At 49.0% G+C, this 23,026-nt stretch overlaps 1 protein-coding gene across 1 annotated transcript in view; it reads left to right on the top strand.

Annotated features, from left to right (window-relative positions):
- AMACR (alpha-methylacyl-CoA racemase) overlaps nt 1–23,026 on the top strand; it is a 79,929-nt gene that overhangs the window by 1,373 nt on the left and 55,530 nt on the right. Inside the window, exons 2-4 of the mRNA XM_063925108.1 lie at nt 11,092–11,341; nt 16,941–17,084; nt 17,374–17,534. Of these exons, the coding sequence (XP_063781178.1) occupies nt 11,095–11,341; nt 16,941–17,084; nt 17,374–17,534 (552 nt within the window). The 5' untranslated portion in view covers nt 11,092–11,094. The remainder of the gene's footprint in view (nt 1–11,091; nt 11,342–16,940; nt 17,085–17,373; nt 17,535–23,026) is intronic.

The following is a 23,026-nucleotide window of genomic DNA, read 5'->3' as shown; positions in this document are numbered from 1 at the left end:
CGGCCCCGCACCCTATCTTCCTACTCCTGCCTAAACCTAATACCCACCCCCCCTACGCACGCGTGGCGTCCAGCTGTAAGGTCGATCGGATACCGGCTGACGGTATTGTGATGCCGGTATCCTGTGCAGCATCGGTATCTAGACGCTGGGATTGTGGCGTCCTTTGGATCTCGGCGAAGTTACCCATGGCTGATTGCCCATCACCTGCTCCATACAATTGTATAGTATGCAAATTATAAATGTTACTTCAATGCTGATTGGTTCTCCACTTTCTCACTTTTCACTCTGGGGTACTATTCCCTAGATATGTGTGTACTGACAGCTGACCCCTCCATAGGATATGGGGGTAATTCTGTGTTGATCGCAGCAGGAACTTTGTTAGCAGTTGGGCAAAACCATGTGCACTGCAGGGGGGGCAGATATAACATGTGCAGAGAGAGTTAGATTTGGGTGGGTTATTTTGTTTCTGTGCAGGGTAAATACTGGCTGCTTTATTTTTACACTGCAATTTAGATTTCAGTTTGAACACACCCCACCCAAATCTAACTCTCTCTGCACATGTTATAACCCTATATAACCTCTATAACCCTGCCTCCGTGCACAAGAGCTCAGTTTCGTTAACCAGTCCAATGCAGTAGCAGGCAAAAGAGACGACAACCGTTAGTAGCCACATACACCACACTCTCACGACAGGGCAAGGGCTGCGGATGGGAGGCTGATAGCCTTTTTGTCAAAAAATGAATATTGTTTTTAGTAGCAGTACTACAAGTCCCAGCAAGCCTCCCCCGCAAGCTGGTACTTGGAGAACCACAAGTACCAGCATGCGGAGGAAAACCGGGCCCGCTGGTACCTGTAGTACTACTACTAAAAAAATACCCCAATAAAAACATAAGACACACACCTTGAAAGTAAAACTTTAATACATACATCCACACCTCCATATACACATACTTACCTATGTTCACACGAGGGTCGGTCCTCTTCTCCATGTAGAATCCATGGGGTACCTGTTGAAAAAATTATACTCACAAAATCCAGTGTAGATGGCTCCTCTTTTAATCCATTTGTAATCCAGGTACTTTGCAAAAAAACAAAACGGACACCCGACCTCGCACTGAAAGGGGCCCCATGTTTTCACATGGGACCCCTTTCCCCGAATGCCAGTAACCCACTCTGACTGATGTCTAAGACGGTTCCATCAGCCAATCAGGGAATGCCACGTTGTGGCACCCTCCTGATTGGCTGTGTGCTCCTGTACTGTATGACAGGCAGCACACGGCAATGTTACAATGTAGCGCCTATGCGCTCCATTATAACCAATGGTGGGAACTTTGTGGTCAGCGGTTGACCGAAAGTAACCTCACCGCTGACCACAAAGTTCCCACCATTGGTCACAATGGAGCGCATAGGCGTGGTTCTCCAAGTACCAGCTTGGGGGGGGAGGCTTGCTGGGACTTGTAGTACTGCTACTAAAAACAATATTCATTTTTTGACAAAAAGGCTATCAGCCTCCCATCCGCAGCCCTTGGATGGGGGGGACAGCCTCGGGCTTCACCCCTGGTCCTTGGGTGGCTGGAGGGGGGGGACCCCTTGATTGAAGGGGTCCCCACTCCTCCAGGGTACCCCGGCCAGGGGTGACTAGTTGGTTATGTAATGCCAGGGCCGCAGGGGCCTAGATAAAAGTGTCCCCCGGCTGTGGCATTATGTATCTGGCTAGTGGAGCCCGGTGCTGGTTTCAGAAATACGGGGGACCCCTACGCTTTTTGTCCCCCATATTTTTGGAACCAGGACCAGGCGCAGAGCCCGGTGCTGGTTGTTTAAATATGGGGGAACCCCTATCATTTTTTCCCCCATATTTTTTCAACCAGGGCCGGCTCAAAGAGCCCGAGGCTGGTTTTGCTTAGGAGGGGGGACCCCACGCATTAAAAAAAAAAAAAAAAAAACACTTTCCCATCCCCTTCCCACTGATAAACACGCACGGATCTCATGGATCCGTGCATGCCTATCCAAACACGGGGAAAAAAAGCAGGTCTGGTTTTTTTTTAGCACTTTTTCACAAATTGTATTTCAGTGTTTGGCTATTGTCGGCAGTGTTTGTAATATGCACTTTTTAGTAAATTACCGATTTCTACCAAATTCCTGGCGTATTTGACCGATGGTGTATTGATTCGTAATTTTTTCCTAGGACTTCCAAAATATTACGAATGCCCTCATCACTGCCGTGATTTGAGTTTAGTAAATTCCCGAGATGACACTTTGAAGAAAAAACATCATCTCGGTCAAAATCGGGACCTTAGTAAATATACCCCATTGTGGGCCCTTTACTCACAGTCCCCGAGCTCTCAGTTATTGTAGACATTATGGGCCCTTTACTCACAGTCCCCGAGCTCTCAGTTATTGTAGACGTTGTGGGCCCTTTACTCGCAGTCCCCGAGTCCTCAGTTATTGTAGACGTTGTGAGCCCTTTACTCGCAGTCCCCGAGCCCTCAGTTATTGTAGACGTTGTGGGCCCTTTACTCGCAGTTCCCGAGCCCTCAGTTATTGTAGACGTTGTGGGCCCTTTACTCGCAATCCCCGAGCCCTCAGGTATTGTAGACATTGTGGGCCGTTTACTCGCAGTCCCCGAGCCCTCATGGTGGTCTTCAGAATGCCGCCGCCCGGGATCCCAGCGACCAGCATACCGGCGCCGGCATGCCGACACATATTCTCCCTCTTGGGGGTCCACAACCCCCCTGGAGGGAGAATAAATAGCATAGCGCGCCACCGTGCCCACAGCATGGCGAGCACAGTGAGCCCGCAATCGGCTCATTAGCGCTCGCCCAGCTGTCGGTATGCCAGCGGTCGGGATCCTAGCGCTGGTATGCTGGCCCCCGGGATCACGGCCGCCGGCCACTCATACTAGACCCCTCAGTTATTGTGGACGTTGTTGGCTCTTTACTCGCAGTCCCCGAGCCCTCAGTTATTGTAGACGTTGTGAGCCCTTTACTCACAGTCCCCGAGCCCTCAGTTATTGTAGACGTTGTGGGCCCTTTACTCCCAGTCCCCGAGCCCTCAGTTATTGTAGACGTTGTGGCCCCTTTACTCACAGTCCCCGAGCCCTCAGTTATTGTAGACGTTGTGGGCACTTTACTCGCAGTCCCCGAGCCCTCAGTTATTGTAGACGCTGTGGGCCCTTTACTCGCAGTCCCCGAGCCCTCAGTTATTGTAGACGTTGTGGGTCCTTTACCCCCCAGTCCCCGAACCCTCAGTTATTGTAGACGTTGTGAGCTCTATACTCGCAGTCCCCGAGCCCTCAGTTATTGTAGACGTTGTGAGCCCTTTACTCACAGTCCCCGAGCCCTCAGTTATTGTAGACGTTGTGAGCTCTATACTCGCAGTCCCTGATCCCTCAGTTATTGTAGACGTTGTGGGCCCTTTACACGCAGTTCCCGAGCCCTCAGTTATTGTAGACGTTGTGGGCCCTTTACTCGCAGTCCCCGAGCCCTCAGTTATTGTAGACGCTGTGGGCCCTTTACTCACAGTCCCCGAGCCCTCAGTTATTGTAGACGTTGTTGGTCCTTTACTCCCAGTCCCCGAGCCCTCAGTTATTGTAGACGTTGTGAGCTCTATACTCGCAGTCCCCGAGCCCTCAGGGTGTTCTTCAGAATGCCGCCGGCCGGGATCCCAGCGACCAGCATACCGGCGCCGGCATGCCGACACATATTCTCCCTCTTGGGGGTCCACAACCCCCCTGGAGGGAGAATAAATAGCATAGCGCGCCTCCGTGCCCGCAGCGTGGCGTGCGCAGTGAGCCCGCAAGGGGCTCATTAGCGCTCGCCCAGCTGTCGGTATGCCAGCGGTCGGGATCCTAGCGCTGGTATGCTGGCCCCTGGGATCACGGCCGCCGGCCACTGATATTAGACCCCTCAGTTATTGTAGACGTTTTTGGCTCTTTACTCACAGTCCCTGAGCCCTCAGTTATTGTAGATATTGTGGGCCCTTTACTCGCAGTCCCCGAGCCCTCAGTTATTGTAGACGTTGTGAGCCCTTTACTTGTTGTCCCCGAGCCCTCAGTTATTGTAGAGGGTGGTCTTCTGTATGCCGGCGGTCGGGCTCCCGGCGCTCAGTATACCGGCGCCGGGAGCCCGACAGCCGGCATACCGACACTTATTTTCCCTCGTGGGGGTCCACGACCCCCATAGAGGGAGAATAAAATAGTGTGGCGCTCGTAGCGCGCCACCGTGCCCGTAGCGTGGCGAGCGCAGCGAGCCCGCAAGGGGCTCATTTGCGCTCGCCACACTGTCGGTAAGCCGGCGGTCGGCCTCCCGGCGCCGGTATGCTGGTCGCCGGGAGCCCGACCGCCGGCCAGCCATAGTGAACCCATTGTAGACGTTGTGAGCCCTTTACTCACAGTCCCCGAGCTCTCAGTTATTGTAGACATTATGGGCCCTTTACTCACAGTCCCCGAGGTCTCAGTTATTGTAGACGTTGTGGGCCCTTTACTCGCAGTCCCCGAGTCCTCAGTTATTGTAGACGTTGTGAGCCCTTTACTCGCAGTCCCCGAGCCCTCAGTTATTGTAGACGTTGTGGACCCTTTACTCGCAGTTCCCGAGCCCTCAGTTATTGTAGACGTTGTGGGCCCTTTACTCGCAATCCCCGAGCCCTCAGGGTGCTCTTCAGAATGCCGCCGGCCGGAATCCCAGCGACCAGCATACCGGCACCGGGATCCCGACCGCCGGCATGCCGACACATATTCTCCCTCTTGGGGGTCCACAACCCCCCTGTAGGGAGAATAAAAAGCATAGCGCGCCACCGTGCTCGCAGCGTGGCGAGCGCAGTGAGCCCGCAAGGGGCTCATTAGCGCTCGCCCAGCTGTCGGTATGCCAGCGGTCGGGATCCTAGCGCTGGTATGCTGGCCCCTGGGATCACGGCCGCCGGCCACTGATATTAGACCCCTCAGTTATTGTAGACGTTGTTGGCTCTTTACTCACAGTCCCTGAGCCCTCCGTTATTGTAGATTTTGTGGGCCCTTTACTCGCAATCCCAGAGCCCTCAGTTATTGTAGTCGTCGTGAGCCCTTTACTTGTAGTCCCCGAGCCCTCAGTTATTGTAGACGTTGTGAGCCCTTTACTCACAGTCCCCGAGCTCTCAGTTATTGTAGACGTTGTGGGCCCTTTACTCACAGTCCCCGAGCTCTCAGTTATTGTAGACGTTGTGAGCTCTATACTCGCAGTCCCCGAGCCCTCAGTTATTGTAGACGTTGTGGCCCCTTTACTCACAGTCCCCGAGCCCTCAGTTATTGTAGAGGTTGTGAGCCCTGTACTCACAGTCCCCGAGCACTCAGTTATTGTAGACGTTGTGAGCCCTTTACTCACAGTCCCACGAGCCCTCAGTTATTGTAGACATTGTGGGCCCTTTACTCACAGTCCCCGAGCTCTCAGTTATTGTAGACGTTGTGGGCCCTTTACTCGCAGTCCCCGAGCCCTCAGTTATTGTAGACGTTGTGGCCCCTTTACTCACAGTCCCCGAGCCCTCAGTTATTGTAGACGTTGTGAGCCCTTTACGCACAGTCCCCGAGCCCTCAGTTATTGTAGACGTTGTGAGCCCTTTACTCACAGTCTCCGAGCCCTCAGTTATTGTAGACGTTGTGGGCCCTTTACTCGTAGTCCCCGAGCCCTCAGTTATTGTAGACGTTGTGGGCCCTTTACTCGCAGTACCCAAGTGCTCAGTTATTGTAGACGTTGTGGGCCCTTTACTCGCAGTCCCCGAGCCCTCAGTTATTGTAGACGTTGTGGGCCCTTTACTCACAGTCCCCGAGCTCTCAGTTATTGTAGACGTTGTGAGCTCTATACTCGCAGTCCCCGAGCCCTCAGGGTGTTCTTCAGAATGCCGCCGGCCGGGATCCCAGCGACCAGCATACCGGCGCCGGCATGCCGACACATATTCTCCCTCTTGGGGGTCCACAACCCCCCTGGAGGGAGAATAAATAGCATAGCGCGCCTCCGTGCCCGCAGCGTGGCGTGCGCAGTGAGCCCGCAAGGGGCTCATTAGCGCTCGCCCAGCTGTCGGTATGCCAGCGGTCGGGATCCTAGCGCTGGTATGCTGGCCCCTGGGATCACGGCCGCCGGCCACTGATATTAGACCCCTCAGTTATTGTAGACGTTTTTGGCTCTTTACTCACAGTCCCTGAGCCCTCAGTTATTGTAGATATTGTGGGCCCTTTACTCGCAGTCCCCGAGCCCTCAGTTATTGTAGACGTTGTGAGCCCTTTACTTGTTGTCCCCGAGCCCTCAGTTATTGTAGAGGGTGGTCTTCTGTATGCCGGCGGTCGGGCTCCCGGCGCTCAGTATACCGGCGCCGGGAGCCCGACAGCCGGCATACCGACACTTATTTTCCCTCGTGGGGGTCCACGACCCCCATAGAGGGAGAATAAAATAGTGTGGCGCTCGTAGCGCGCCACCGTGCCCGTAGCGTGGCGAGCGCAGCGAGCCCGCAAGGGGCTCATTTGCGCTCGCCACACTGTCGGTAAGCCGGCGGTCGGCCTCCCGGCGCCGGTATGCTATTTTCAGTTAAAAAAAAAAAAAGTTTATTACAGCCTGAAAATGTGTCGGTCTGAAGGGTTGCAAGAATTGGCAGTTGCTATTGGTGCGTGTCAGCATCTGTGTGCATAAGTATCCACAACGCTACACACACAAGACACAATAACGCCATTCCTTATGTCCCCTCAGTCGCATCATTAATCTGAGACATAAAAGAGGACCTAGCAGCATATTATTTATAAACGTAAGCACAACCATAGCGCAACCTAAAGGCAGCCTGTGGCTCAACAGCAAGGGTAACCTTAAACCCAGAAAGATAAGTACAGTAGATATGAGAGGAATGACTGAAGCCAACTGTAGTGAGGGAATAGAGCACTTTACATGGTGCGATAGAAAATGTATAACCGTAAGCGCAGCCTTAGCATAACCAGAGTCCTATGCCCTCACTGCAATTGGCGCCAGTGTCTGTGCACATATCATTCAAAGCAGTTTATTAGCACTCAATAAAATGGAACTGATGAAAACCATGTTACTAAAATGATGGACTTTGTCCAGCCTGCACGTTTCCAGTCGGACCTGCAGCCTCCCCCAAAAAACATGGAACATCTCCGTTAAGGTGTTCGCTATACCCCTTTATCACATTTAAATGATCTCAACCCAAATATTGGTGGTACATGTGGGTGCAAACATTGGTGCACTCATTCCACAAATCCATATGGAGCAAGGAGCACTGTCAAAACATCTAAGGGCCCATATAGACGGGCCGATGCGGGAGAGATGTGTGCTGAGCGTGCTGGGGGAGACGGGGGGCGCTCATTTCACCTAGCGTGTGAAGTGAGCGACCCGCTAGATTGGCCAATCTAGCAGCAGCGATAGCAATGCGCGGGGCTGCACATCGCTATCGCTGTAGGGGTTACACACGGAGCGATAATGCTCAAATTCTAAGCAATCTAGTCAGATTGCTTAGAATATCGCTCCGTGAGTACCCCCCTAAAGTTCTCCATGTGGTCAGTGCAAGACTTTGCAGCCTAGCAGATGTCAGTTTGGATTGGAAACCCAACTATTTGCGTTGTGCTTGTATATGTTTCTGGTCAAACCCTTAGGGGGTTTTCTTACCAATTGGCTGTTTTACCAATGGGCCGTTTTGCCACAACATTTGTAACGCTGCTTTGAATCCAGCATCAAAACTGACAAAATCCTGCCGATTGCTAAATAAACCTTTCCATAGCAGTTACATTGCAGACTAGAATATATCCAGTCATCCCGTCCTATGTAATGTTAGGGTTTTGTGGTCCTTTAAAAGTACACAATTCAAAAGCTTTTAAACATTATTAGAGACCATTAAAACATTTTAATTAATATTTTGCACAATTTTAATACGTCTTTTAGAGTCTATTCTTCTAGGCCTGCAGAATGCCAGAGCTGTGTAAAATATATTAATCATTGATAGAACCCCTTAGAAAACCTTCAAGTTATGTTCAAAGTCCTATAGATACTTCAGTAGAATTAGATCCGTCTGGCAGAAAGAATGTTTAGAAATCAGTGCAATGTCCACGTATTTCTCACATAAGAACAGAACAGGAGGTCTCGCACATAAGAACGGGACAAGAGGTCTCTCACATAAGGACAGAAGGTCTCGCATACATGAAGAGAACAGGAGGTCTCTCGCATAAGGGGGGGTCATTCCGACCTGATCGCACACTAGCTATTTTTGGCAGCGCTGCGATCAGGTCAAAACTCGGCAAAACTGCTAATGCGTATGCACCGCAATGCGCATGTGCATCGTACGGGTACAAAGCGGATCGGTGCTGGGCGATGGATTTAACGAAGAATCTATTCGCACAGCCGATCGCAAGAAGATTGACAGGAAGAGGGCGTTTATGGGTGTCAACTGACCGTTTTCAGGGAGTGATTGGAAAAACGCAGGCGTGTCCAAGCGTTTGCAGGGCGGGTGTCTGATGTCAAATCCGAGACCGGACAGACTGAAGTGATCGCAGCGGCTGAGTAAGTTCAGAGCTACTCAGAAACTGCACAAACTGTTTTTGTACCGCTTGGCTGCACACACATTCGCACACTAGCAAAGGAAAAATACACTCCCCCATAGGCGGCGACTATCTGATCGCGGCGCTGCAAAAAATAGCTAGCGAGCGGTCAACTCAGAATGACCCCCAAGGACGGGACAGAAGGTCTTTCTCACATAAGGACGGTACAGGAGGTCTCTCACATAAGGACAGGACAGAAGGTCCCTCTCACATAAGGACAGGACAGAAGGTCTCTCTCACATAAGGACAGGAGGTCTCTCTCACATAAGGACAGGAGGTCTCTCTCACATAAGGACAGGAGGTCTCTCTCACATAAGGACAGGACAGAAGGTCTCTCTCACATAAGGACAGGACAGAAGGTCTCTCGCATAAGGACAGGAGGTCTCTCACATACGGACAGGACAGGAGGTGTCTCTCGCATAAGGACAGGAGGTGTCTCTCGCATAAGGAAAGGAGGTGTCTCTCGCATAAGGACAGGAGGTCTCTCACATAAGGACAGGACAGAAGGTCTCTCACATAAGGACAGGACAGGAGGTCTCTCACATAAGGACGGGACAGAAGGTCTTTCTCACATAAGGACGGTACAGGAGGTCTTTCTCACATAAGGACAGCACAGGAGGTCTCTCACATAAGGACAGGAGGTCTCTCTCACATAAGGACAGGACAGGAGGTCTCTCTCACATAAGGACAGGACAGAAGGTCTCTCTCACATAAGGACAGGACAGAAGGTCTCTCTCACATAAGGACAGGAGGTCTCTCTCGCATAAGGACAGGACAGAAGGTCTCTCTCGCATAAGGACAGGACAGGAGGTCTCTCACATACAGACAGGACAGGAGGTGTCTCTCACATAAGGACAGGAGGTGTCTCTCACATAAGGACAGGACAGAAGGTCTCTCTCACATAAGGACAGCACAGGAGGTCTCTCGCATAAGGACAGGAGGTCTCTCTCACATAAGGACAGGACAGGAGGTCTCTCTCACATAAGGACAGGACAGAAGGTCTCTCACATAAGGACAGGACAGGAGGTCTCTCACATAAGGACAGGACAGGAGGTCTCTCACATAAGGACAGGACAGGAGGTCTCTCACATAAGGACAGGACAGGAGGTCTCTCACATAAGGACAGGACAGGAGGTCTCTCTCACATAGAGACAGAACAGGAGGTCTCTCTCACATAAGGACAGAAGGTCTCTCTCATATAAGGACAGGACAGGAGGTCTCTCTCACATAAGGACAGGAAATGTCTCTCACATGAAATGTCTGGAGCACCAGATTGTTTCAGCAGTTTCTTAATATCCTCGGAATAAAATAAAAAAATGCAAGTTCGGAAATATGATAATACATATCTCTGGTGACTAGGTTAACTTAAAATCATTTAAATGGGGTCCCAGTTCCTTGTTGAGATACACTTCTGGAGAATTAAGTACCACAGTATGGGCGACATAGCCTAACGCTGTGCCCGTGTCTGGCTGGTGAACGCAGTCTCCATATGACATTTGCTGGCCACTCTACATATGACCTTACATGTATGAGTGCGCATCATTCTACAGGAACTGTATAATCTGTTCCATGTGCTGCCAAACTAGTCACAGGTGCAGTCTTTTGATGATCAGGGTGAAATACCGGATTTGCTGCTTGCGGAGAACTTTCACTGGTGGCCTGTCTTCTGTGGTGACCTAAAGTGTCCTGCACTGATCTTCACTGTGGTTCTGAACTTGATCTTCTCTCTTTTCCTTGTAGTTGTCATGTTTTTCGTGTGACCTGGTGGAAACTTTTGGTATTGTTGGTCGGTAGTTTTATGGATGTCTTCAAAACTCCTGCTCGATAAATCCGGGGATTCTATTCTGTTCTTTCTATAGTCTAAAACATCAATGGTGCTTTGATATTCTATTCTCAATTCTGGTTTGACGGTGGCCTTGCCATTAGTAAATCGGCAGTTAGCAAAACCGCCACCAATCCACTGGGGTTTAGAACCCACCTCTGAGTAAATGTAACCTTTAGGTGTTATTTGTGCCGCTAGTGAGTCAATCCTGGTTCTTTTGTTCGGTTGTGCCCAAAGGACGGGCCCCCAGTACAGGTGTTGTCAAAATTGCTAAATCAGGAGGGCCCCACAGGATACTTCCACTGATGTACAAATGTCACGAGAGGGTAAAGAATTTGTCCAAAGGAAGGATTTAAAAAATAAATACATTTAAAAAAAAAGAATATTAAATGTACTTTTTAGTTTTCTTTGCACATTATGATTCACATTGTGTTATGTAGAACTGGATGAATTCACTGATCTGGAAGACGAGTTTAATATTTCATTCCTGTCCTGTAATAAAATTGCTGCAACTTTAATTAACACGGAGCGGATGTTGTGCATGGTAATTTCATGCTAACGTTGAATGATAATTTTAATTATAACACGTCTTGCTGTGTACTGAATTGCAATTTATATTATAGCGGGAAATGTGTTCTTTTTATTTTGCTATTGGTCTTATAAAAAGTATTTTATATTCGCTAACAGTTTTCTTTTTGTTGGTTCTCAGGGGATGGCGCTGGCTGGAGTACGAGTGCTGGAGTTGGCGGGGTTGGCCCCTGCCCCCTTCTGTGGTATGATGCTCGCAGACTTCGGGGCCAAAGTGATCCGCGTGGACAATGCAAAAAGTTCTTACACAACGGACTCCATGGCCCGGGGTAAAAGATCTATAGCTCTGAACCTGAAAAGCTCGGCAGGGGTTGGCGTGCTGAAGAAGTTGTGTAAGCAGTCGGATGTCCTCATTGAGCCGTTTCGCCATGGTAAGTGTCCGGAAATGTGGATCGCATTATGTTTATTAATACGAGTAGGAAGTTATAATTAAATACAGGACTTTATACAGTTAAATAAGGAAATACCTGTATATCAGAAGCAATAGAGGGCCTGATTCATAGCTGTTTGTTAACCTAATTGTTTTATACACAACTCCGAGGCCCCTGTCTGCGATCCCGCTTGCAGTGCTCTAAAGCCATAGCAAGATTGACATGCGGCGGCCGTTTGGGGAGTGTCGACGAGGACCACGTCACCCCCGTTTTGTAGGCGTGCCGAGGTCAGGATCTGTGTTTTCCGTCACAGACATCCCGGGTTCCGCAAGACTGGACTACACTGCCACACGGAGAAACCGCAAGGTTACTCTGATGGCCGATGGTCACGCAAGTTACGTCTTCGTATGCAGCAGCGGATCACACAAGCGTGCAGGATGCAGCGACTAACATTAGATCCCCTTCTACAATATTAGCTGCTGCGTCCAAAGTTTCAGTTTTGTAAAAATATTGGTCCGGATGTAGTTTCTTGCGAGGCGGCCGGAGCTCTAAGACTTTGGCCAAACTCTTTTTTTTTTTTAAGCCGCAGACGTTTACAAGGCAACACCTAGTTGGTTTTGCCTGGTAAACGTTTGCCGCTTTTAAAAAAAACGTATGAGTTGGGCCGAAGACTCGAAGCGGAGCTCCGACCGTCTCGCAAGCTACTACATTTGGCCCATAGTGTTTTGTAATACAGCGATTGGCACCATGATGGTTTTTAAGAACCTAGGCCCTCATTCCGAGTTGTTCGCTCGGTAAAAATCTTCGCATCTCAGCGAATTTCCGCTTAATGCGCATGCGCAATGTCCGCACTGCGACTGCGTCAAGTAAATTTGCTAAGTAGTTAGGAATTTTACTCACGGCTTTTTCATCGTTCTGGCGATCGTAATGTGATTGACAGGAAATGGGTGTTACTGGGCGGAAACAGGCCGTTTTATGGGCGTGTGGGAAAAAACGCTACCGTTTCCGGAAAAAACGCAGGAGTGGCCGGAGAAACAAAGGAGTGTCTGGGCGAACGCTGGGTGTGTTTGTGACGTCAAACCAGGAACGCCAAGCACTGAACTGATCGCAGATGCCGAGTAAGTCTGGAGCTACTCAGAAACTGCTACGAGGTGTGTAATCGCAATATTGCGAATACATCGTTCGCAATTTTAAGATGCTAAGATTCACTCCCAGTAGGCGGCGGCTTAGCATGAGCAAATCTGCTAAAATCCGCTTGCGAGCGAACAACTCGGAATGAGGGCCCTTGTTAGTGGCCCATGGTCCATGCAAGGGGCCACATATATTTACAGAGAGAAACTGGTTCACCTCACACAACTGTGCCACCCCTCCACCCGGTATCCCTGATGGACACATGCTGGGTATAACTTACACTCCTAAAAGCCGCACGTAGAAATATCTTATTTATGGCCTAACGGCGAAGCATTAACAAGTCAAGACTCACCCAGCTTTGCATCATTAGTATATACGCCAGGTGTACATTAGGCAGAATTACACCCACGTGCACTTACTGTACACAACAAGGTCAGAAATCCAGGAATAGTTTGTTACCATATTTGCTGCAATAGCGAGAAATGCATTCACTAATCAGTTTGCTTTTATTAAATAATCCTCTATAATGCTGCAGATGTAGTTTTCCTTCTCATTTATTAAAGTAGCAGCAAAAATCGGACTTTACAAAAAAAAAAATGACCCAACAAAATCATATAATATACAGATGTGTCCTCATACATCATTGCTGCAGTCACGCCAGCTAGCTCCTCTCGGCACAGGCGCGCCAGGTCCCGTGAGATTCTGCTGGCACCGGGCATATTTTTTTGCCGAAAAATTGGTTTTAGTCTTCGTGCTAACACTTGTATATCTGTGTCTCTGAATCTGTATACAAAGTGCTGCTTTCCAATACATTTCTGTCCTGCTCTGTATACAGACTCAGGGGTAGATGTATTATACCCGCAGGTATTGTATGAAGCTTCATTGACAAGATTAACATCTTGTCTGCCTGAACCCCTCCGGCGCTGTGGAGCTGACAGGGATCGCATCACCTAGTGCCGACGCGCTGTATCTCCCTGTCTGGCTGGCTGCGCGCAACATCCGCGAGATCTCGCTATTTATGCAAGATCTCCTGTGCAGCCCGGAGCCAGCAGCCTTCACAGTCGGGGACAGCCCTAGCTGTGGTGTATGGGCAATGGCACCTGCAGCTGTCCAATTAGAAAGCTGCAGGTGTCTGAACGGTACATTGTCTCACATATCTTCGCACTGTCTTGCAGATAGCTGCACCAATATATACTGGGGCGTACAGCACTCACCTTGCACACAGCCCAACAGTCATGCAAGGGGGGAGAAGCACATAACACGTACGCTGATACCACTTCTCCCCCATAATGACTAATCTTAAATCTACCCCTTTAATCAGCACAGTCTCCTCGGGTGTCCTAGTCACACGCGTTGTGACTAAGGCGCATTTTTGGCAAAAAAGACGCCCAACGTTAGAGTTGCACGGGACCTGGAGGATCACTGGCATCAGGCAACTTGTGCAGCATGGCGTATTGAGGCTATCTGTATGAGGACATATCTGTATACAGGATCAATTATTAATATTATTATTATTATTACATTTTATTTAGAAGGCGCCACAAGTGTTTTGCAGCGCCGTACAGAGGACAGCACAGGGAGACAAAACTTAGCATTACAGTAAATAAATAACAAAAATAGAGTACAGATAACAGAGCACCACAATTCTCAATACATAATACAGCTTAGATGTAAGTAGCGAGGGAGTGATCATTGTACTACTTGGGGCTGGCAGCCATAGATAGAGATTAGCATTTACTAGCAGGAGAAGAAGTGGGTAAAGATGGTCGCTGAGTATGGGAGAGCTGCGAGTGAAATGTGTCGAGAAGAGGGCTTTGACAACAGGAGGAAAGAGGGCTCTGCTCTGAAGAGCTAACAATCTAGTGGGAAGGGGCGACAGACAGATGACATGAGGTGCAAGCAAGCGGTAGCCTGTATGTAAGCAAAGCAGAGATGTCCAAGGCATAAGGCAGGGGGATGAAGGAGCGGCCTCAGGACTAGGTTATGCATCGGAGGGGTACGCTTTGATGAATAGGTGGGTTTTTAGTGCCCGTTTAAAGCTTTGCAAGGTCGGGGAGAGTCTAATGGAGCGGGGGAGCGTGTTCCACTGAAGGGGTGCAGCACGGGCAAAATACTGAACTCAAGCATGGGAAGCAGTGACCAGGGCAGAGGAGAGGCGCCGGTCATTGGCCGACTGTAGGGGGTGGGAGGGAGTATGAAGGGAGAGGAGGTTGGAGATGTAGGGAGCAGTGGCATTAGAGATGGACTTGTATGTGAGGGTGAGGAGTTTGAAGAGGATTCTGTAGAATTCTCAAGAAATCACCTACCTATTTAAGTGGTGCATCCACAATCAGCCAATCAGAAACAGCTGTCTAGTGTTTGTGACCGGCACCCTCATTATTATCCGTGCATATACCTGTACCAGGAAGTGTTACTGCTACTGGCAGATGTGTATATATCCATGCGGGTCTGCAGCTCCCCACAAGCATTACTGTATTCTGCCCATGTTCTGTACAGAACTACGTAATATGTCAACACTTCTAAATAAAGGCTTATAATAATGGGGGAGGGATGGGCGATATTCCTCCACTCCTGCTACTAATGCCATGGAACCAGAGCAACATGTTATTGCAATGTAAGCTGGAGGCCACGGCATAAGTCACTGATAATGACGGTAAGTGAGTGAGAAGCGACCGTGTTTCTACAGTCTGTGTACATGCCCAGCACTGACACTCTCATGTCTACAGGGAAAATACAGTCTGTCCTAAAGAACATTGACGAAGAACACAAATGAGCCGCTTATCGGCCCTCATGTGGCTCCTTGACCATCCGTAACCTTAAATTTGATCTGTGTTGGCTGTGAACATAAGATGCCCCAACAAGACTTAGGACCTATAAAGGACATAGGGCCTGATGTTGAGTTGAATTTGCACATTTTTGTAGAGGGTATCTTTTTGCAATGCGCACGTTCCAGAGCTACTGTAAGTGCCCTTGATGCAGAGTCGTATGCATTTTATTTGTAACTCCACTGGTGGCTAAATAATACATAACTGGGCAGTAACTGGGGCAAAGTCCAATGAGGGTACTGTATGGAACATGACAGCCGGCTCTGCAGAGTTAGACACCTGATTCCAGGGGTTTTATTTGCACCAAGTACAGGCTTGATAATCAGTATCAAACAGTAGACAGGGCCACTGCACGGACAACTGCAGATAGGTGCATCTCCAAGTGGGGTGTGGTATGCATGACCGCCAGTCAGCATACCGACGCCGGAATCCCGGCGGGTGGTGGCGAATGCAGCAACCCCTTCCGGGCTCGGTGGTGACCTACGGTTGCCACGAGTTCTATTCCTACTCTATGAGTGTTGTAGACACCCTCGAGTGGGAATAGGATTGTGAGAGAGTGGGATGTAGGGGGAGGTTATGTGACCATCGGTCTACTGACCGCCGGTCACATAACTACATCCCCCCCAGGTGATAGTATCTGTGGCTGATTTACACTCACCTTGGTACCACGCTCTTTAACCCAACTACTTTTAATGTGGCAGCACCGGTTATTACTGTAGGCCCTAGAGGCTCCGCCCGTGCCCTCGCAACCCATCGGGATCTGATAGAGATTAAACATTGTTGTGTGACTGTAAATCTTAGGGCTGTGCACAGTGGAACATTACGTTGGCACTTTACTGAAAATTTAGGGGTATATTCAATTAGCGTCAGATCCCATCCGACATGCATTTGTCAGAATGAATCCGACAACCCCTATTCAATCTTATCACAGTTTGATTTTTTCAAGTTGAATTGAGATGAGGGACCCAGAGGAGGAGAGGGGGCGGAGACGCGGGGAGACCAGCGGGGACAGCCACCGGCAGACGGAGGAGATCAGCGCTACAGTAGCGCTGCAGGAGGATGTCACATAGCCGCCCGACCTCACGGCAGTGTCCACCCGGCTCCAGCGAGCGTGATCTCACTTGCTGGAGCCGGGTGGAATTTGCCGTGAGCGGCGCGGCTGTGTGACATCCTCCTGCAGCGCTGTGCTGTAGCGCTGATCTCCTCCGTCTGCCGGTGGCTGTCCCCCATCTCCCTGCAGCTCTCCCCTCTCTCCTCCTCTGGGTCCCACATCTCAGTCCGACATTTTTTTATGTCGGATTGAGATGGTCGAAAAGGGGGCCAAAACCTTACGGTTTTGGCCCCATTTTTGACACAAGCACGTGGATCGGCAGCTATTCCGAATTCATCGACTTGTCGAAAAAATTTGGGTTATATTGAATAGGCCGAATCACGATTCGACCTTAAAAAGTCGAAAACTGCCATATTTTCGACAGACGGCAGCTTTCGACTTCAATTGAATATACCCCTTAATATCCACCCCCCCCCCCTTCCTTTCAGTTATCTAGATTGAAAAAGATTTTTGTTTTTGTCTTTTTGTATATTTAACACTGGCATCAGGTTTACAAATAGACGACTGAATCGGTTTGTGGTCTGATATACAGGTGTTATGGAGAACCTGGGACTCGGTCCTGAGGTCATTCTCAAAGAAAATCCGCAACTCATTTACGCTCGGCTGACTGGGTTCGGGCAGTCGGGAAAATACGCGAAAGCAGCGGGTCATGACATCAACTATCTCTCTCTCACAGGTATGCTCATGACATGCAATGTCCGCTTACAATTAACCAAGTAATATAATTATATGTTGCTAAAACACCTGTTACCCTAATAAAATATGGTAAATAAACTTGTGCCTGTGATGAAAGTTTGGCTTTGATTTGATCTACTGTAGGGTTACCATCCGTGAAATCCTTCTCATGTAACATTTCTCTGGCCTACATTCTAATGTGTCTATTGCACCAGAAATACATCATTATAGCTCAGCAGTTTTGAAAATGATAACGTCTATGTGAAATTTCCTTTCTTGGTGCCTCCTAGGCCTTCTATCGAAACTTGGAAAGAAAGACGAGAACCCAAGTTTCCCCCTTAACCTGCTGGCTGACTTCGCGGGTGGCAGCTACATATGTGCGTTTGGCATTGTCATGTCTTTGTTTGAACGCACAAGATCAGGGCAAGGACAAGTCATTGACTCAAGCATGGTAAGTGTCCGCTCTTCAATTCATCTGGTAATGGAAAAGAGGCCCTTGTTTTGAAGAAGAAGGCTGTAGCCTTATACATATTGGTCCCACCCACAGTATTACGGCATTCACTTTAAGGTACCAGTGTTCTCATGATTGTGCATTGCCACCTACAAAAATGCTTGTGCAATAAGGGACAGTATATGACTGCTAGAAGTAATTTCGGAAGTTCCGTAGGAGTACTTGAGCGATCGTTTTCTGCTTCTCATCAGGACCCAGTAGTCTGTTGTCACTTCTCACTGCCTTATAATGACATTCCTGAAACATGCCAAATTTTGGTGATGGAATAAAACTCATGGAATTGTGCCCGTGTCTGTAAAGAGAGAGGGTGAACATCTGCAAAGACTGGCACATACCCATGGAATATCAGGAAAAACCTGCTCTCACATTATAAGCACAGATTAAATACTCATTCAGTGCACGCGTATTTTGCCAGGAGTTAGTTCACAGGTAGCAGCTGTATGGCCAGTGGCATTTCTGCCCAGCAAACTCTGAGGTCAAACCTATGTGTTCCACTGTCAGTAGTAATGACACTTAGCCCACCTCATTCCCAGGCCCCTCTCCCATCGGGGTAGCTGGGCCACTTACAGCTTTCTTTAGTGGCTGCCCACAGGAATACATAGTTCCTGAATAGCTGGGTTCCTTCTTCAGCCAGTCACTGTGGCCTCACGCTATCTGTAGGACAGGGGTTTCTTGTCTTGCACAAAGTGGACTTGCATCTTCTCTTACCTGCGGATCTCTTACATCAGGTCAGCATTACTCGGCTGTCTCATGACCTCTCCAAATAAAGGGCCTAATTCAGACCTGATTGCAAAAGCAAAAAATTTCTCTAATGGGCAAAACCATTTTGCGCTGCAGGTGGGGCAGATGTAACGTGCAGAGAGAGCTAGAGTTGGGTGGGTTATATTGTTTCTGTGCAGGGTAAATACTGGCTGCTTTATTTTTACACTGCAATTAAGATTTCAGTTTGAACACACCCCACCCAAATCTAACTCTCTCTGCACATGTTATATCTGCCCCACCTGCAGTGCTGCATGGTTTTGCCCATTAGAGAAAAAGTTGCTGTTGCGATCAGGTCTGAATTAGGCCCGAAGTTGTCTCCTCGGTTTCTCTCTCAGCCGTCTTATCAGACCTCCTGACTCTTGCAAAGGGACATGTCAATAATTATGTGTTCCCCTTAGAACCATTTTGAAGGACCCCAAAAGCTTCTACGGAGACAGCAGCACTCCTCCAGAGTGGGCATGCAGTTATAATGGACAACTGTTCCGACCTCAAATGAATGCTGAGACGGCGCAGCTAACCTGTTGTTCTGCTACTTGACTTGCTTAATTGAAAAAAAAAAATTAATAAACTTTCAGGGATGCAGTCAATTTACCGACAATCAAAATCCCTACGGTCAAAATACGGACAGCAATTGACCGACGGTCAAAATTCCGACATGGTCAGAATACCGACATTTAAAATACCGACAAGGTCAAAATACCGACATAGGTTTTTCATGATTTTTTCATTGAAACCGACTTGTTCATACTTTACCATCCCAGTGGACCTGGAGGGGGAATATAATAGTGTGCCCGAAGCACGGCGAGCGCAGTGGTACACTTATATGGTGTCCATGTCGACCTATGTTGACATACACACCAAAACCCAATGAAAAACTTGTGTCTGCATTTTGACATGTCGACATTTTATTTTGACCTTGTCTGTATTTTGTCCATGTCGGGATTTTTACCTTGTCGGGATTTTGACCGTCGGTCAATTGCTGTCGGGATTTTGATTGTAGGTATTTCATACCGATCCCAACTTTCAATGTGGCAATAATGCTGCCTTTATTTGACGTAGTAATATTTACATATACATAGTCATATACAGGATTACATATACAGGAATAGGATTGCAGCCAAGCCAAGAGGAAACGTCATTCGGTTTGGGGAGCAGACAGATTTTGGAAAGTGACTAAATACCAGGAAATGCAGGCAATGTGTACCTTTTACACAGCCGCTGTATTAGGTTTTTATTTTTCATAACATATTTTGTTGTTACTTCAAAGCTTTATTGTCCCATCTAAAGCAGTTTACCCGCATTGGGGTCGATTCAATTCACCAACAGTTGAATAGCGCCGGGAATCGGCTCCTGGCGCTATTCAATACAGCGCCAAGTAACACTCAATTGTCGGGAATTCTTCTCTCACCCCCCAGGGATGAGAGAGGAAATCCAACAAAAGTGCTGCCGGGCGGCCGGCGCAAGCCTGATTCTGTCGGGAATCAGCATCGCAGCAGGGAGTTAAGTCAGAGAATGCCCGTTCTCCCGACAAATCAACCTGTTAAGTCCGGGAGAACGGGCTTTCACTGACTTAACTTGAGCTGAATTGAATAGCGCCGGGAGCTTATTCCCGGCGCTATTCAACTGTCTGTGAATTGAATCGACCCCCATGAGTCTGCAAGCTGAGGTCTACAGTTTTATATGGTAAGAATACTTAACAAAAACCTTTTTTCTGCTGCGGGGTACACTGGGCTCTACAAGGATAGACATAGTGGTGTAGAGTAGGATCTTGAGCCGAGGCACGAACAGGCTGAAAAGCTTTGGCTGTTCCCAGAATGCATAGCGCCGCCTCCTCTATAACCCCGCCTCCCTGCACAGGAGCTCAGTTTTGTAGTTGGTGCCGCAGATAGCAGGCACATAACAGATGGGCTGCTCTGGGCAGCCCTAAAAAGAGCTTTTTGAGAAGAAAAGTGAAGACTTCAAGGGCTGCAGCAGTGTGTATATGTCTTTTGACATTCACTGCTGCAGCTCCATCTCTCCCCAGCGGCGCTGTACACTCCCGAGCCCTGGTTGCCGGGTAACTACAGCAGGAGGCTCCGGTTTTCTTCCATGGTCAGACACACAAGTGGCCGCGCTTCGGGAGTTGGTGAGTGGGTCCCGCTTGCGAGACCCGTACTTTATCGCGATCCGGCGCGGTCAGTGGGAGGCGGGCCGCGCGTGCTGACAGTGGACACTGTGGCAGTACAGGCAATCCCACTAGATCACCAGGGCATGGGTGCAGGTCAGGTTTTCCCTTAAAACCAGCTTAATAGTAGCCCACAGTACCCGGTGGTTTTGCCAGCAGGGGTATAAGGCTTAGACCTGGAGCCCCTCCCCCAGCCCCAGGGCGCCATTTCCCGCAAATGTTCCCACCCTGGAGCTGCATATCTGTCTCTTCCTCACTCCCTGTCAGTGTCTGGGCACCATTTCTCTCAGCTACACTGTTCCTGGGTCTGCTTGGGCAAATCCTCCTGTGTAAAGCCGCCTGGTTGTCAGCGCTGTGACTTTACATAACACTTAAGTATTCTACCTGCCTATTAGACAGTGTTAGTTAAGAAAGAGTGCATTTAGTCAGGGTTTTCTAGTACAATTACCCTGTGATATACATCCAGTTCTTACTGTGCAGTGTTATATCTATTGACTACATAGCTATATAAGCTAGTCCAGTACAGTATTATTGTTCGTAATAACCTCTGCATTGTACAACTGTGACTATATGTGTGTGCATTAGCTTGCTGAGTGGTTTCCATTTCGTGTCTCTCACTCAACTTGCTATCCCTATATTCTATAACCTGAGGGGGCTTGGTGCGTCAGGTTTTATATTTATATAGGATTTTCACAATATATACTTTAATACGTATTTTTCTCTGTGATTTTAGTCACCATATCTCTCCTATATCTGTGCTTGTGCTGACTACACTGCGCAGGGGTTTGGGTAAGAGGTATTGTGCTGCTACCAATTGTACTGTGTTACCTGATACTGCAAGTTATATCATATCTGCTTCTGAAGGTAACGGTTCTGGGGCGGAACACACTGCAGGTGTTGCTGAAGCCACAAATCCATATGAGGAGAATATAGCAGCTGTGGGCTCTGGTTCTGGGGGCTCCTTGCCCCCAGGTGGGACTGTGGCAACGGAGGTACATAATGACCCACCGTGGGCTGCTTTTTCCACGCTTCTGCATACGCTAGTTAATAAACTAACACCCCCTATGGGACCCCCTATGCCGTTGCAACCGTATGTGGTCCCTGCAGCTAACCCACCGTGGGCGGACAATTTATCTGCTCAATTGAAGAAGTTGAACCAGTCCTTGACTACTAAAAAGTCTGACCCTCGCTCGCCTAAGACCAAGGGGTCCTCTAAGTGAGCTCTTATCTCCTCACAATCCACTGCTGTCACTGACACCTCGTCTGATGAAGATGGCACTTACACTGACCCCACAGATTCTGACACAGATACTGCTGATGGGGAGGGTAGTTCACATGTGGATGTTCCTGATCTTTTGGAGGCTATTAAGTTGATTTTACAGATTACGGATGATCCCGAGCCATCCGTCCCTCCTAAGAAACCAGATAGGTTCAAGCGTCAGAAGGTGGTTAAACAAGTTTTACCTCACTCTGACCACCTAGTGGATATACGTCAGGAACCCTGGGAAAACCCGGGTAAGAAGTTTGTGCCTCAAAAGAAGATGCTGGCTCGCTATACCCTCGCGCCAGAGCTGTCTAAAAATTGGGAAACGCCTCCTCCAGTAGACTCACATGTGGCTAGGATGGTGGTTTCCTCAGCTCTACCTGTCACTACCGTCACGTCTCTAAAAGAGCCTACGGATAAACGTGTGGAGGGTTGTCTGAAAGCGATTTACACCCTCAGGGGTGCTGCACAAAGGCCCACTATTGCAGCAACATGGGCTGCAGAGGCTATTGAAGCATGGGCCTTGGAGTTAGAAGCTGAAATCTCTTCTGACCATGCTAGACAATGCTTGTCATATATTGTCACAGCTTCTCACTATATTAAAGAGGCGGCTTCTGATGCCGGTATCCTAGCAGCCAAGGCCTCTACTACATCAGTCCTGGCTCGCCGGATATTGTGGCTGATATCCTGGTCTGTGGATCTGGACTCTAGAAAAACCCTGGAGGTACTCCCTTTCAAGGGAGATATTCTGTTTGGGGAGGACTTAAATAAGATAGTGGCTGACTTGGCTACTGCTAAAACTGCCTGTCTGCCAAGTACCGCTCCTTCTGTGTCGAAGACTAAAGGTACTTCCTTTCGTCCTTCAGGTAAAGCAAAAGGTCAGGCGTACAACAAGCAGGCCCGCACTTCCAAACCTGGTAAGCCGAAGCCCAAAAGAGCCTGGGCAGCCCGTCAGCCAGCTTCCAAAACCGATAAGCCTACCGCATGACGGGGCGGGCCTCCCCCTGGGGGATCCCAGGGTGGGGGGCCGGCTTCTAGGGTATACCCAGGAATGGTGAAGACCACTTCAGATGCCTTGGTACGGGAAGTCGTCACTCGAGGTTACGCCATAGCCTTCAAAAACTGACCCCCTCATCGATTTTGCCGGACAGACGTCCCGTTGGACCAGACAAAGACAAACACTTTACATTCGGTGGTACAGACCCTCCTGGATACAGGAGTCGTAGTACAGGTGCCTCTTGC

The sequence above is a fragment of the Pseudophryne corroboree genome, chromosome 1 (genome assembly GCF_028390025.1).
Source record: "Pseudophryne corroboree isolate aPseCor3 chromosome 1, aPseCor3.hap2, whole genome shotgun sequence".
Classification (NCBI taxonomy): domain Eukaryota; kingdom Metazoa; phylum Chordata; class Amphibia; order Anura; family Myobatrachidae; genus Pseudophryne; species Pseudophryne corroboree.
Note: the sequence above shows the minus strand (reverse complement) of the source record. Positions and strands in the feature narration are given on the sequence as shown.